This window comes from Prorops nasuta, unplaced genomic scaffold (genome assembly GCF_024137725.1).
Source record: "Prorops nasuta isolate Cenicafe-Biocafe unplaced genomic scaffold, Cenicafe_Pnas_1.2 PNAS00014, whole genome shotgun sequence".
Taxonomy (NCBI): Eukaryota; Metazoa; Arthropoda; class Insecta; order Hymenoptera; family Bethylidae; genus Prorops; species Prorops nasuta.
The window spans coordinates 2,293,794-2,309,730 of NW_027116811.1; the positions used below are offsets into that span (position 1 = coordinate 2,293,794).

Below are 15,937 nucleotides of genomic sequence, written 5' to 3' on the forward strand. Positions count from 1 at the left end.
TAATAGACTCCCTTTGAACAAAAACTGGAGAGATTGCACGAAAATTAATTCTTTTTTTTTTTTGTTTAATAAAATGATCGTTGTTTTATTGTCTACTCCGCCTATCGCGTTTTATGCAAGTATAGATAAAAGATAGTACCAGAACTTTGTCTCTTTTGGTAATAATTTCATTATTATTCTTGACATAAAAACTCGTTTGGTTGATTTGTAACGTGAACGAAGGCTCTTGTATTATACCAGCAGTATTTACACTTCAAAATTGGGTTGGTTGAAATGGGTTTCAGGGCTGTGTCATAAATCGATTGGATTGGTGAATTATCTTAGGCCTTAAGCTCATTTACCTATGCCTATTTATTATCTATGTGCTTTCTGCAACCCATGAGAGCTCGAAGAGATAGTTAGAGAGAGGGAGAGAGAGGGAGAGATAGAATGTAAAGGGCAGGGGGTAAAGGCAACACGAGTTACCCCTTCTGCCACAAATCTGCCCCTTTACCAGGATTTATATCCAGCTCGTGTATCTCTAGCCCATAGTTGAAACCGATAAAGAACGATTATCAAGACGCGGTGGTATTGTAAGGCAAACCACAACAAACTCATGTGGGAACGGTATTTTTCTTCATATGCATACGTATGCTTATATATACTGTAGTAATACATATACTTCACTACCAAATGACACCCAGACCAAGTTTAAAAATTGAACATTTTATTACTTTACATAGATTCTCGTAATATACGACAAACAGCTTTAAAAAATTTCATTTTAGAGGCACATATTTCTACGCTTATCTTAATCCAGCGGTAGTTTCAAGTATCAGTTTAAAATCCTTACAATATCATGGTTTTCGTGTAATCGTCGAATCAAGAATATCTCGAAGTATTCCACGCATCTCACATTAATAATACTTTCTTAATGAAATTCTGGTCAAAGTGTATAGTACACGAACAAAAATAGACATGCTTCTGATCCAATAACTGACTATTTTCATTGTACATCTCTGGAGAAACCGGGCGTTCTTTGTTTCAATAATATCAAGAGGCATTTGCCTTTTTTTAGCGAAATAAACGCGATATATCGAACGAGCATTGAGATAGTATCGACAGCGGAAAAAGAGTTTGGCAAAGAATGAATGTCGCGCAAAAGGAACTTCTTCTTTCGTCGTTGAGTCTTTGAAAGGTGAATTGACAATAAACGGTTTTCGTATAGGGCATACGAGATGCGTTAGAAGAAACGTGGCACTCGGAGTCCTTCCGTGGTGTGTTCCAGCAGATCGATGCATTCTCCTCATCGTTTGCCAAACGATTCATCAGCTTTCTTTCCTTCGTTTTCTTTTCGGTTGCTAGGTCGAGAACGAGCTTGCAGTCCGGTCGAATCTGCCGTTGCATCTCGATTGTTCCGAGATCAGCGTCGACATAAACAACGTTAACGCATCAGCGACTAACGGGCCACCAAGAACATGTGGCATTCGTCACATACGCGTACTGGTTTTGACAGGTTTGGTAATACGGCCGTATTATCGCTGCACGAGTTACAGAATATGTGGCCACAATTGCGACAATGATGCTGAAACAGAATCGTAAAAGTATCGTGAATAAATAATAAGATATAATCATTGACGTAATAAATTAACTGGTGCAAGTGTTTGCGTGAAAACTATATAACTGTACGCATATTAGAGATTTAATAAAACATATTTCTATTAGAATAGGAAAAGTCAGCGGAAACGTTCATCACAAAATATATGAATTAGTCAGCTCGATTAAAATTAATGATAAATATAAAAATGTGCATACTCTTTCCGATGAGACTAATATACAAATTTATTTCTACCTGAAATAAAATATTATCCACGAGAAGTTGCCAGTAATAATAGTTCGCGTTAAATTTGCAGTTTGGTCGAGCGGAAAGGACGGCGCAAGCATTTTTCGATTACATGGATTCTGTAAAAGTGAACAAAGTTCTGGTTGCATCTGAAGTTGGCATGTAGACAACGCTATTGGTGCTTTTTATAATACACTTGACGCAGCGTAACTATTGTCCAAGTGCCAGATTCAGGTGCGATAAGATTTTCTTTTTCGACGATCACACCCATTATCTCTCATTGTCCCTCGCGACAGAAATGAGAGCTGCTCGCTATATCGATTTTCCAATAAAGTTTTGCACAGTTCCACTTCTCCCTGCTTGAAGTGAAACTACGTGTATACCCTCGACAAATGAGAGGAATACTTTAAAAATATTACTACATCGTTCAATCCATTCCAATTACTTTCGACTGTGAAAATTTCATTAAAGTAATATCGACGCTAATACTACTTAAAATAATTCCTACATTCTTGATATATTCAATCATATCTCAGGAAGGTTTCTCTTACTCTGTCAGATTTATGTCTCTCGACGTAGATCAAATTATTATAGTTACGTAAATCCTCATTTTCCGAGAATCACTTAAGCGCCGATAAAGTAAGCGCACGCTGTAGTCGAGGAATAAGTATAAGAGGGTGAGGGTCAGAAATTGGCTGTGGTCTAGAAACAGAGGAAGATTTGCAAAGTGCGCCAATAAAGCGGAGATTTTATGATGTCTACGAGTCCCACAGCCACCGAATGGCACTCGGTCGTTATTCGCGGCTCTTTATTATCGGCCCATTACGAGTCATCCATTATAATAATGCGAGATCCGTCGTTTCGAAGAGAAGAACGCGGTCGCCGAGCTAAATTTTACATCTAAATTGAATTTCGTAAGGGTATGTGCTAAAGCCGTCCTTGAGTGTGATATCCGAATGTCGATTATTACCGGAAAATAAGAGCTTGAATAATATAGTCCTGGTAACCGTTTTCCTTGCAAACTTAATTATTGAACAGTCTCATCAGTGTGACTTATGACCCCAACGTACAGTAAATCGATGCTTTCAGGTCCTGACATATATATATATATACTGACAAAATGTCACGTTCTTCTTGTCATGAATAAGAAAAAGATAAAATTACAGCAAAAGTGAATATCACATCACGCGAATACGTAACTATATAAATTTGCCACTTAAGATTAAACAAATCATTGAAGAACATTTAAAAAATTTATTCTTGCGTTAATGTGCTTTCGAGTTAAAAGTGTCACCTTCATCAATGTTCTCCTGATAAGCTCATTGGCCTAGATTTTCCGATCCTCGCTAGCTAATTGAATTGCACCTCGTGAAAATGCAACATAATAATATTAAAAATTAAGCGAATTACCGATCTCGCGACAGAGCTTAGTCTAAAAGAAGAAAGTGGACGAAAGTCGTGATAAAACGTATTTTGTACTGCTTGTACTTTAGAAAAGTTAGTAGTGGTACACATTTTAGGCGCGAGCTCTTGTTTGCTCAGCATGGTTTTACGTGTGCAAATGCGCGAGGCTCCCTCGTTTTCTGCAGAGTTCACGCTGGACTCTGGCAAAATGATACTCGTGTATTCCACCGACTAACGTAGTTTCGTTCTTGTACACACGACGGTCCCTATAGGTTGTCCTATTCTATATTAAACAGTATGGTAATACGCCCACAGGGCGAAAAATGAGTAACAAGGATAACACGTACTGGCTTGTTATTATGCAATAAATTACCACCACCCCCCGTCCCACTAAACAGGTCTCCTTTCTCTCAACTTTTAACAACCCTTTTTCCACCCTCTCGCTCAATTTTTCGCTCCCCCCCCCCCCCCCAACCCTACTATCTTCATCTTTCTCCGTATTCCAACGCGTATATTTCTATCTTTCTTCGGTCAACTTTTTCTTACGTCCTAGCTCCGTCTTTGCTGCACTTTGCCGCTTCGCGCAACTATAGGAGAGCCTCGGCTTAAACGTATTTTATGGGGCGAGTAACGTCTCTATCAAAACGCCGACTGAATATGCATGCACGGCATGCATGCACGACACATAATCATGAATATATATCGGGTGATGGTGCAATAATGTAATTGGACGTCCTGGAAGAAGGATGAGCGTTCGACAGGTACGGACGACCATGGATAAGCGGGGTATCGGCAGCTCGAACCCTGTCATCGACACCTGGCAGCTTTTACTACGCTATATCATCCCTCTTTTTTTCGAATAATCCACGGAGACCCGCCCGTAACAGCCGGCATCTGCCTCGGCTTCATTAGCACGCAAAGCAACGCTGCGTGCTCAAAGAAAAACAAAAACAGCTAAATGCTCCAACGCTGTAGTCTCCGGCGAATTAAACTCTCGGCTAAATGATTTATTTACCTCTTTTTTTTCATACACCGATAATCACTCGTCAAATATATATCCTTCCTCGCCAGTGATTTTCCTAATATTTTATAATTAGCGAATAGAGTGTTATAAAGATTAGTTAATTAAATATACAGAGCAAAGGCTCGAGCCTCGACGTGTAGTTTTGATTATTTCCGAAGGAATCTAACGTTTAAAATAGAAAGTGTGACAGTGGATAAACTAGAAAATAGGACAATTTGTTTTAAGTACATTAGTGTTAAGATCTTGTGTAATTTTTTCAAAGTGGATTTCCGATGCTATAGTGTTGTACCATCGACAATGAGTGGAACACACGCAGAGAATGTCACAGCCTATAGTGTCATCGTGTCGTGTCTCGATTACTGTTTTTTGACTCGCGTACAACACGCTATATACGTACCGTGTAATACGCCACGTTTAAATGCCGAATTATCTAAAAATTCATGAAAACCGACGCACCACTTGTTTCTCCAAATTCAAGCAATACTCCAATTGTATAAAGTTTTTGATAAGAAGGGGAAAACTAATTGGTGCGATGAGTTTTGTGGCAAAACACGTGTACAGTGAGCACGCTACAGTTTTTCAACAAGAATCTTACAAAACGAGTGCATAAAACAAGTTGCTAAAGCTGAACTACGGTGCCCCACTAAATCGTTTCTATCGTGCACGTCCACGAAATTTCGATAAGGTCCTGGCAGTCCTGGCGTATAAATTCCAACGTACAATTTATCCCTATGACGAATGCACGAATACGCTAACCGTTCTCGCGCCTCGCGCTTCCTTATCGATGCACGCGACTCCACTTCGAGACAATCTGATTCGCGTCTGAATACTTTAAGCCCACATAACGTGCCTCCGCGTGATTCCATTTAAGAAAAAAAATCAAATAAGCCAAGTAACTTTCACGCTCCGATCCACTTGATCTATATCTATTCCCATCAAGGATAGCTCGAACTGCGGAAGTTTCGAAAATAGAATGCTATTAAAAATGCAGAGCGGTATAGTGTTTTCCTTTCTTGGAATAACTTGAAATCACTAATTTTGTATTATTAATATCTTTATCAAAATTGCTATACCTGCTTAAACGAAGGCAGTAGGTCATTCGTGTAATATGTTTATATCATTATATTGGTTACCCAAGTTTATATATATATATATATATATAGATATATAGACGAATTTATTAAATATAAACAAGACCACTATACTTTCGAAGCGAAAAATTATCCTTTCTTATAACAGAATCTTTTAACCACCCTTATTACTGGACGAAAGTTTAGCACGACGCCCTGGTTGTTCAGCGAGATCCACGTTGTTTTCTCACCAGATTCTCTGGTGCGGAGGCTGAAAATCTGAACGAGGGTAGACCGAGAGGGAGAAATAATTGGGGAAAGGGAGTGAGCCAGTGAGTTTTAGCCTAGCAAAGATAATTGAACGCTTAAGTACGGGTGCTGAGTTTTCAGCATTCGTTTGAAAAAGGACGAGGCTTTCTCAATTAAGAGGAAGAAAAGGCGAAAAGAAAGTTTGGAGTGCGATGAGAAGGAATGAGGGTGAAGATGAAGAAGGGTGGGGTGAGAATAAATAGAGGATGAAAGGAGAAGGAACAGAGAGGAGGAGGGGGTGCAGGAAGATAGGAATTTGGTCAAAAGGATAAATTAGTAGTGGTGCACATGGAAGTTGGCGAAGTGGGGGCAATTAAAAAGTTTGATTACCTTACGACGAGTCATGTTGAACTCGCGGTTACAGTCCTTGCAATGAGTGACTAGTCGATCGTTGGCCCACGCAGCCACTGGGCCTTCTCGCTGCAGCTGCTGAGCGTTGTCAGCGGCTTCGCGCAATTCGACAGCCGCCAATTTAGCTTTGCTCAATTGTCCCCCGAGCTCCTCCAGAGTTCGTTCCTGCTCCGAGCAAATCTCCTTCAGAGCATAGTGCTCCTCCTGAAGCGCCAGGTATTTCTGCAATAACACCCCCGTCAATTCTACCATTCACATGCAATATAAACCCCTTTCTCGACTCTCTCTCTCTCTCTCTCTCTTTCTCATTGTTCAATTATCGTATGAAAAATTCATCAAAGTCGATAATCGTTTTACAAAACAGTCAAATATTTCATTAGCATTGTATACATAGTTTCTTCATTCACGTGATTGTGGAAACTCGTCAATTTCATTTATTTCACCGAAGGAATTATCTTTGAAAGCAATCTTTGTTGGTCCGAACCGAATGCAAAGAGTTAACTGGGATAAGTATAGTTATCGATTTTACGTATTTAACGGGATAACAATGGAAAGTTGGTTGGAGGTAGTCTCACGGAGATTTCAGAGATGTCGAGTTAGAAAGATTTATTCTATAGTAGGGAGGTTCGGTGGTGGCACAGAATATATCGTACCTCGGCCACCTGTTTCAGCTGATCGATCTCCTGGTGTAATTGAGAGATCTTCTCAGTATTACACATCGATGCTTCCTGAAGGAAGGTTCTCCATTCGCGCTCAATCTGCAATTCCCTCTCGACCCCATTGGCTCGTGCTTCCCTCTCGGCTGCTTCGGCTCCCAACTTCTTTACCTTTTCCTCCGCCCCTGACCTCACGTCGTCCATCTCTTTGCACCTGCTCAACCCAAATAACTACCGGTTACGCTCATAAATCCAAAAGTATCCCATTTCCTCAGCTAGCTTCCTCTAACGAGCATCCTATCGCATGGTATAACGTCAATAAAAACTTCGCGAGCCTTTACTTCTCTAATCTTACTAATATTATTGTTCTTTTAAAAATATAATTGTTACTCTACGTTATATTTCAGTAATTTTCAATTACATGTGTGGCAGATTTGGAGTATACTAAAGCAACTACTATAAAAGGAACTGGCTAATGATCGTTCTTACATTTTTGCTTGTTAACATTTGATAGGGCTGAGCAAGCTTTGATTATGGGACTTTTAAGCGCATGCAAGTTTATAATTTTCTAATGTAATATGGTAATTTCTTTACCTCAACAAATACCTTTTTTAGAAATTGCGACAGTTAATTGATTGAGTCAATATTTTTTCTTTTAATTACAGCGAAATTATAACTTTTAATTGATAGTAATTTTAACCCTTTTTTTATCACTGTTATATGGCTTTCATTAAATAGTTAAAGTATGCTTTTCAGCATCAAGAAGCCATATTTGCAGTTTACTCATAACTATTCAGGAGTAAAATGCTTGGAGCTGGAAAAATGTATCAAGCGTTGCTTTAATCGATTCTCATTAGTCCCTCCCAGCTATGCAATTAAATTAGGCATTGAATTTTTCTCTGTGAAAACCCCGAAAGCATACTTACCTCATATCACATGACAGGTGCGATGTCCAGTTCAATAATTGAATAAATAAAATTGTTGAAATAAAGAGAAATCGATAAAATTGAGGTTATTGAATGCAATATATTCCAGTTATAATTTTATTTGTGTTAGCATCAGTACATGCACTTTAAGTGCTTTCTTATAATAGTTCTTGTCATCTTTTTTAACAATATACATGTAGTAGCTGAAATGCTCATGGCACGTATAATAACTTCTTGATAAAAGCCTTTTATTTTCATTGTAAAAAATAAAATAATGTTAAATAAACAATGACATTGGTAAAGGTAAAAAGGTAATGATAAATTAGTACGAAAATGCATCAGTGCTAATGATACCCGTGAGTGACAGAAGAAATATAAAGATACAGTATAAGATTTAAGTGATTTTCAATTATATTTAATCCTTATAAGGATTTTAAAAATATTAGAACGATCGGAAAGCCAGCTCCTTATAAATTAAACCTACAAAATAATTTAACCTTTATAGATATAAATTATAAATTTATTTTTTATTCTGAAATTCATTTAAAATGATAAAAATAAATCTGTTATCACCTATTTTATTTGCCACCCATGCGAACGAATTTAACATTCACATTTATCGTAATGCCAAGGAGCATTTATTAAGCCGAGAATTTTATTTTTCTATTTATTAACAATTTTCATCGTTCTACCTTCTATAATTTTAATGCTACCTATAAGTTCTAGTTCAAAAATAAATATCCTCCTAGTTAAACATGTCTAGCATTATGCAAACGGGCACCTTTCTTTGTAATTGCTGAGCAACAATTATACTAATATTCGTATTATTTTAATAATCATTTATAAAACATAAATATTATTTGGTATTTTTGACAGGTAGTGAAATCGTCTTCTACTAGACATTAATGTTTGAAAAAAATTGGGTAATATTATTTATGAATACCCTATAGACTGTAGATTTGCGATTAAAAGCCAAAATTCAATTCGTCTGTTATTGTAACAATGCGGAGAATAATATTTTTCATAATTTGTTATAGTTTTAATATATTCTTTTCTTTGGTCGATCAGAACTATTAATACGTTTAAATTATGTATGAAAATATATAGTTTTTAAAAATTAAGTAGTCTATTAAAGTAGAAAGAATAACAAAGGACTTAGTAGTTTGATAAGTTTAAATTTCCAATTAGTGTACGTAAAGGTGGTTAACATATGTTAATTATTTGACATGCCCATAAATTAATTAACACTAGCATAAGACAATTAAACATACTTTTCATCCATTTTCTGGATGGACTCAGTCATTGATACTGTCTTAGACTCCAGCTTAGAAATGAGTTCTGTCTTATGCCTAAGTGATGCTTCGCACTCCTGAAATAAATCATTGATGAATAAAAAGGAACGACAATAAAATGAATTCATCTTATAATAAATTCATCTGAAATTTTACACTTTACAGTAATAATAATATATACACATGTGTGTGTTTACACAAATTTGTAATTCCATAAATAACATTATATTCACGAAAATACCATTTTATATTTGGAATAACAGTAAAGGAAACAAAAAAATGGAACTGCTTGGTTAGAAAAAACACAATGAAATATAAATTTGACCTATCCAGAGATCTATAAATACAAGTGGAAAGCATATGCATGCACATGAACGGTATCTTACAAGATGATTAAATTGGCATGAAAATTTAATCAAATGACAATAACGCCTTTTCACTTTTATTTTATGTATTATTTATTCTTATGAAATGAATATTCTTTAAATTATATTGCTAGCACCTCTCGTGTACATTCAATGCATTTATTTTTTAATATGCAAGTATAAGCATATATTTTTTATACGAACAATACTGATGATTTTGTAGAACACCTGTGAAAGAATCCGTCTAATACTGGGCTAGTACAAAAAAGAACTGAGACTTGGATAATGTTAGATAAAACATTTAAAATGATATTTAGGCACTCGTAACGTTTATGATTTTAAGCTTCACTGTGATATGCGAAATTTATATAGGTGTAATAGATTGACAGTTGTTTTTAAGTTTACAAATATAGGAGCTCGTTCTATTAAAAATGAGTCATTTAAAAAGGCAAACGACTAAAAGATGACATGAGCTTAAACGTTTGTAATTAGAGACGATTAATTTGTAACGTTAAGCTTTAGTATCTTTAGTATTGAGAGCGAGTATAAAAATTGATATCTCTTCAACTGAAACTTAGGAATATTGTATAAGAATTTAGGTACGCAGGGCCATCAATATTGAATGATTAAAAATAATCTAACTAAAAGTAAAAAAAATAAATCTCTTCCCATACTCATTGATTCATCAAAAAACATTTAACAAATATCACAATATGTGAATTAATGAATTCAACATTAACAATAGAGAGAGAATTATCTACTTATAGGGTTAACGTGTTGTAATAAAATCTGTATTATATGTACAAAATTATTATCTAATAGGTGTCAAATAAAATATTGAAAAAAAATCTCATACAAGGCTTAATTTAATTAACTTCAAAGATTATATTGGAATAACAAGTACCTATTGTCATCATTTGACACAATTGAATTATCCAAATACTGACAGCCCATTAAGTGAATTCTTTGAGAAATTTTTATTCTTTAATCCCTTCCGTTTCATTCGTTATAGAATGCCCTTCCTTCATCGGCTCATCTTTGATAGAAGGCTCCTTCGAAATTTCATTCTTTTTCTCATCGTTCGAATTATTCCCGGCATCGTTCGAAACTCTCTCCAAATCTTTATCAAAGTCCATCGTTATATCTTTCACAGGAATTCTTGCAAAAATTTGTTCCATCTCTTTGTCTGCTATTTCCTCTGCGTTTTTCGCAGAGATTCTGTCCAGCTCTTGTTCGTTATCTTCTTTAGCAAAATTTATTTTTTCAATTTGTGAAGGTTCTTCACTTTTCTTTACGAATCTACTGGAAAAATCAAAATCTTTGATCACAAACGAATTACTGCTAGACTGCTTTTGATCGCTACTACGGCGAAATTCGGTTTGTTCGAATGATAGGGCATTCCCTTTTGGCGCGGTTGGACTAGTCTTGGAAAGAAATGGCTTTATTAAAATGCTATTCGGTGTGGTTGGACTTCTAATGTCTCCATCCCTGACTCGATGACTATAATGATTCTCAAGGTTGTTCAGGATTTTGCCGATCTGATTTGCCTTTGCGTGTAGACGACTCACCATTTCACCCTTCTGCGTCAGGTCTTGCTCACACTCCTATAAGGGAAAAATATCCAGGAACAGAGCACTCAAACATTAACAAAAATTCCTTTCCGTATAGAATCAGGATTATAACTATACTTTTGTTAAACTATAAAAACTCAAGTAATAGAAAATAACATGCTAACAATTCCTACAAATATATACGAGTGAGGGTATAATGAAAAATTAATAGATTATTAGATAACTGCTGCTAAGAATAACGACCGGGACGTAGCATTACTCATTTATCTACCCTTTGAATAAAGTACCGATAGTCGTTAATTAAACAATAAAGAAAACTACGCCTTGACCAATGACCCATAAAAATTTTAATCACCTGTAATTTTTTGTACATTTCCAGATTGATGAGCTTGATGTCGTCAAGCTGGCACCTTAAAGAAATAATAGTGTCCTGCTTCTCATGAATATCCTTCTCCATCAGTTTCATGGCTACTTCCATTTCTGATTTCATGCTAATCTATATTTCGACATTATTCATTTGAGTCCCATGAAATTATATCATTAATATTATTAATAAAAATACAGAAGATTTATTAACCTGCAATTCTAATTCCTTTTCTGCATCGTGGCGTAACTTTTTCTCTGCTTCCAGTCTACTCCTAAGCTCCTCGAGCTCAGTCGTAGTTTCGGTAATTTTCAAAGGCTGTTTTGCATTCTGAAACCACATTAACTGATCAGGAAAATGTCAGAATCAGTCCCATTACAATATCGAATAGAGTACCTCGTTGGTTTCTTTAACTTCGATCCCAAGTTCCTTCTTCAGCTGTCTATTCTCATCGTGAAGGGACATAATATTTGTTTTTGCTATAGCTAGATCTTCTTTCATAAGGGTGTTGGTAGCTGTTAAAGATTCTACTTTGGCTTGCAAATTGGTCACGGTGGCACTAAAATTAACATCCTACATCAGTACTTTTTGCTCAGTATTTATTACGATTAAATAAACTTTTTATGATATTCGTGGTATACTTTAAATGCCGATTCAGCTCCTCGATGTAATTCTTTTGGTCTAGTACTGTTGTCATATGATCCAATTCATCATCTGGCGAATCGCCATGTATATGGCTGCTGTTTCGTAGATATAGAGAAAAGTCAATTACCCCTTGTTGATAATCAAGGTCTTCTTCCTAATTTTGCACGATTAATTGTCGATTAACTATTAATTAGAAAGTATTGGTTTTGACTCTGGCGAATTAAACAATTTTTAACTAACCTTCACACAGAAATTGCAATCGATCACATTAAGGCCAACCAAAAGGCCCATAATAAGAATAGCTTCTTCGCTCATCATTAAGGCATCAGGCTCAAAATATTCTGATAAAACATCTTCTTTGTGATCTATCAAGACTTTCAGATAGTCAGCGAGTTTTTTCTGCATTAAAGCCATTCGAAGCCAAGCTCGTGCCCTTCCCATAGCAGTTCTGGGAATTTATATCGGTTTAAAGCATTAGTCTAAATTATAAAGGTAAATTAATTGTACCTATTTTCATTTACCTAACAGTAGGTAGATCGCGAATACTAGATGTGATATCTTGTGCTTCAGGACAATATTTTTCAACTAGCTGAAGAATATCCCATAATTCTTTTTTAGGTCCAAGAAGACCCTGAAATTGAGGCTTTTAGGAATTTCGGGAATTGATTTGTAATTGTGCAAAAGGTAGGGTGAGTTTTTACCTTTTTTGGTCGTAAACCGTGCCTAAGTACATGCTCGAGAACGATAAAGAAATGTTGCAGTGGCATGTGATCAGAATCGAGCATACGTCCATATTTCACGGACGTCTCGATGAGTTCCTTGACGATTAGTTTTGAAATATTAACGAGATTACTTCTTTCGATGATAACAGGATCGCGTGCTGTAAAGACAACATTTGCTTGCTAAAATGAAGTATGATTAATTGTAAAAAAAGAAACTGAAATAATTGCTAATTTGGATCGTAAGCTTATTGCTCGCACAGGAGTAGCCAAATTTTACCAATTAATTGCGTGTATTTTTATAAATTTTTCCAAGCTGATAAGCAATAGATTTTGAGTAATAAAGCCAAATACAATTTAAGCCTGATGAATAATTGACGATAATGTAGTATAGCACAGATTGGCAAAGCAATATAGCATTATATATATATATATATATATATATATATATATATTATGCGATCCAATGAATCAGATACTTGCTTAGAAAAAAAAAAATACTAAAATCACCATGGATGAGAATTCCAATTGTAATCTTATGAAATTTTTGAAAAGTAAAAACTCAATATTACAAAATATGCGTTACAGACAGAATGAGAGATTTCATAAAAGGCGAAGGAATTTACGACAGTGATAGTTGATCAATAATTCGTTGACGAATTAAAAGCGGAATAGAGTGCGTGACATTGATTACAGACACATGCTAGAGACGTGCTGCAGCAGTGGTGGACTTGGTGATAACAAATCGCTAAAGTCTGGTTGCCCAGGAAGCTTCGGAATATGTGTACCACTAAGGCCCAGGGGTGGAGATGGTGATCGTTGCATCGAATCCTGCATGGAGAACTCGACATCCTGAAGCTCTTTCAGGCAAAGCCACTCGCCATCCACGGACACTCGAAAATTGCATAAATATATGGTGTCCTGGGCACCAGCCATATCTTGCTCAAGCATGATTTTTCCGTGATGATGGTCACCCGGAGATCGAAACTTCAAACTTGTATCGGATTCTTGCCGCATAGAAAATAATTTGTCAGCTTCTTTTTAATACAGCAATATATATTCCTTCGATATTCTCTTAGTAATTTTGAAGAAATCTTGTTCCCCAAATTAATTTGCACAAAACCTTAGTCGAGAATTCTTGGTTGACTCTGAGTATTGATTTCCTGAATAAATGTAAAATTGCTGATATTACAAAGTTCATTAAATCTGTACACTTTCATTGATTAACTTTTATTGACCTTCAAGCGTGATTCGGATATTTTAATTTAGTGAAGTGTTCGTGTAGATTTCTATGGATAATTTTAATATCTTTCGAGATTCAAGAAATTTTCTAGTTTTTACAAAAACTTTCCAGATTAATCAGCTGACACAGAGTATATCTCAATGGCGATGCGATTGTGGTATTTTACAATCGAATAGTGAAGAATATTCGATAATTATTCTACGCGAACTCTACCACTTTTTTTAGATATATTCAGTACTTACTCCTTTTTTTAGGTGGTATATGTTTTTGACGTCACTTTTTACAAATATATGCAATAATGTGAAGTAATAAAATGTCATGTAGCGAACAAACGTGATACTGGGTCTCTCTCAAAATAGAGTCAGCCAATAATACCTTCACTTTATATTGTTGCGTTGCTCTCTTCGGTTATCTTTTCCCCTTTTCTAGATGAATTTTTGTATCAGTTTTACTGTTTAAATAAGGCTCAAAAATTGTGCTTCTCGTGAGAATAAATATGTCACTGTGAAAATGGCGATGTCGCCGGTGGTAGTGGATATTGATTCTTTCGCCGACTTTACTTCCACCTACGATAATCAATAATGCCGCCAAAGTGGTGCGCTGATAAGTGCTGCCCTCTACAGCATCGATAAAACAGAGCGCAGCTGACACGTGTTATTAGAAAACGGCTTGGTAACACATCTCTCAAAAATAGTATCAACAAAATTATTTAGAAGCATCATGTAGTAATTATAAGATTTTAATAAACATTTATTGCGTAATATAAATTCATAAAATATAATAAAATAATTAGTTGTTAACATTTTACGACTGGAAAATTCCTACTCCTAATAACATAATACTTTTTCATAATTTATTATATATACGAAAAGTTAATTGAAATCACATTTCTTCTTCTGTGATAATAATAAGAAGACATAAAATGTAAATATATCTGTCAAATCTTACGCCAATATAAAATTCTAATTCAAGTCACAAATATTCTTGACAGAAATAATTGTTTCGTACAACAATGCTATTATTTATATTAAATCTATTATAGAATAATATTATTTTTTTTATAATAAATCATTGTTATCAATAATAAACATAGTAAGAACACATACACCTAGAAGGAAGCTGTATAAAGTAGTATAGCTCTGCATGATAATAATATACATATATCACGCGGCAACGTTTAGTGCGAATGAAAGTACGTGCTTTTGCAATAGTGCAGTATCCAAAGTATTCATTACAGCTTTAAAATGTAATAGGGCTCTAAGTAGTCCATGAATAAGAAACTTGTCGGAACAGCATTTTAAATTTCGCGCCAAAATATACACGATGGGAACGCAGGAATCGTGCAAATTTGGTAGGTTACTATTACTTACGTCTCGGTGACCACCAGGCGTCTAATTTCCTTGGACGTGAGACCACTAAATCTGGCCATTTATCTTCCCTGATAGAATAACTCGATGGTGACCTTGAAACACTCTTTTCATTTTCCTCTGACACTAAACTACCAGTTAGCGATTGCTTGGACGGAGAAGTTGGTAAACCGTCCGAACTTTCCGCGGCCATGTTTACGTTTTCACTGTCAGACACACACACGCCTACGAACATGTGGTAGTGCTTAGCAGTGCGTAGCTGTGCACTCACACGAATGATTACCTTACACCACTGCCTACTGCCAGATCTAGTAACAAGTATATCAATTAAAGTTTTTTGCTAAAATCCAGACATGAGGATGCCAACGTTGCAAATGCTAAATCGGTTGCTGCGTGTACTGATGTGAGAAACCTGAAACGACGTGGATGTTTTCGACAAAACAAAAAGAGCTTATCATCGCTTAGCGTATATCTGGAAATGTGAATTTTTTTTTGCCAATTTATGTAACATACGATAATTTTTGTATTTGTTCCAGTCGTGTTAATTATAGACTAATATATTTTCAGCTGGACCAACGGAGCTCATCGTCTATTAAAAAATGATTCACTGACTAAGGAGAGTAATGAAACTATCTTATATTTGATGCTATAAATAATATTTACTTTAAAATCCTTAAAAATGATCCCCACGTTATCCAAATAGCTCTATCGAGTTTTTTAAATAAAGTATTTTTGTATTTTATATATAGGGTTGATCTTAAAAACTTGCATGGATATATATTGAATAATCGAAATAAGTATGCATTCAT

General features: G+C 35.5%; 1 protein-coding gene across 11 annotated transcripts; it reads right to left on the minus strand.

Annotated features, from left to right (window-relative positions):
- Positions 1–718: 718 nt before the first annotated feature.
- Positions 719–15,363, minus strand: LOC136778542 (protein RUFY3-like). Of its 11 annotated transcripts, none has more exons than XM_066735484.1 (14): positions 14,137–14,386; positions 13,217–13,681; positions 12,501–12,679; positions 12,321–12,430; positions 12,040–12,247; positions 11,796–11,953; positions 11,551–11,713; positions 11,368–11,499; positions 11,146–11,286; positions 10,788–10,823; positions 8,834–8,931; positions 6,634–6,853; positions 5,960–6,202; positions 719–1,564 (listed from the first exon to the last, which is right to left on the minus strand). In XM_066735484.1, exons 2-14 carry the CDS (start codon positions 13,533–13,535, stop codon positions 1,439–1,441), a joined length of 2,133 nt encoding a protein of 710 aa, XP_066591581.1. In that variant the 5' UTR covers positions 13,536–13,681; positions 14,137–14,386; the 3' UTR covers positions 719–1,438. The 11 variants fall into 11 exon arrangements, 10 of the variants coding, with proteins under 10 accessions (XP_066591581.1, XP_066591588.1, XP_066591582.1 ...); XM_066735491.1 differs by having other exon boundaries at positions 13,307–13,681; positions 14,004–14,386; XM_066735485.1 differs by having other exon boundaries at positions 6,634–6,850; positions 14,004–14,386.
- Between the last annotated feature and the right edge of the window lie 574 nt (positions 15,364–15,937).

Excerpts from the sequence above, each read along its gene's own strand:
- LOC136778542 (XM_066735484.1), bottom strand. The coding sequence starts at position 13,535 with ATGCGGCAAGAATCCGATACAAGTTTGAAGTTTCGATCTCCGGGTGAC. Across the intron at positions 11,500-11,550 it reads AAGTTAAAGAAACCAACGAG|TTAATGTGGTTTCAGAATGC; the intron begins GTACTCTATTCG and ends TTTCCTGATCAG. Across the intron at positions 6,203-6,633 it reads AGCTGAAACAGGTGGCCGAG|AAATACCTGGCGCTTCAGGA; the intron begins GTACGATATATT and ends GTGTTATTGCAG.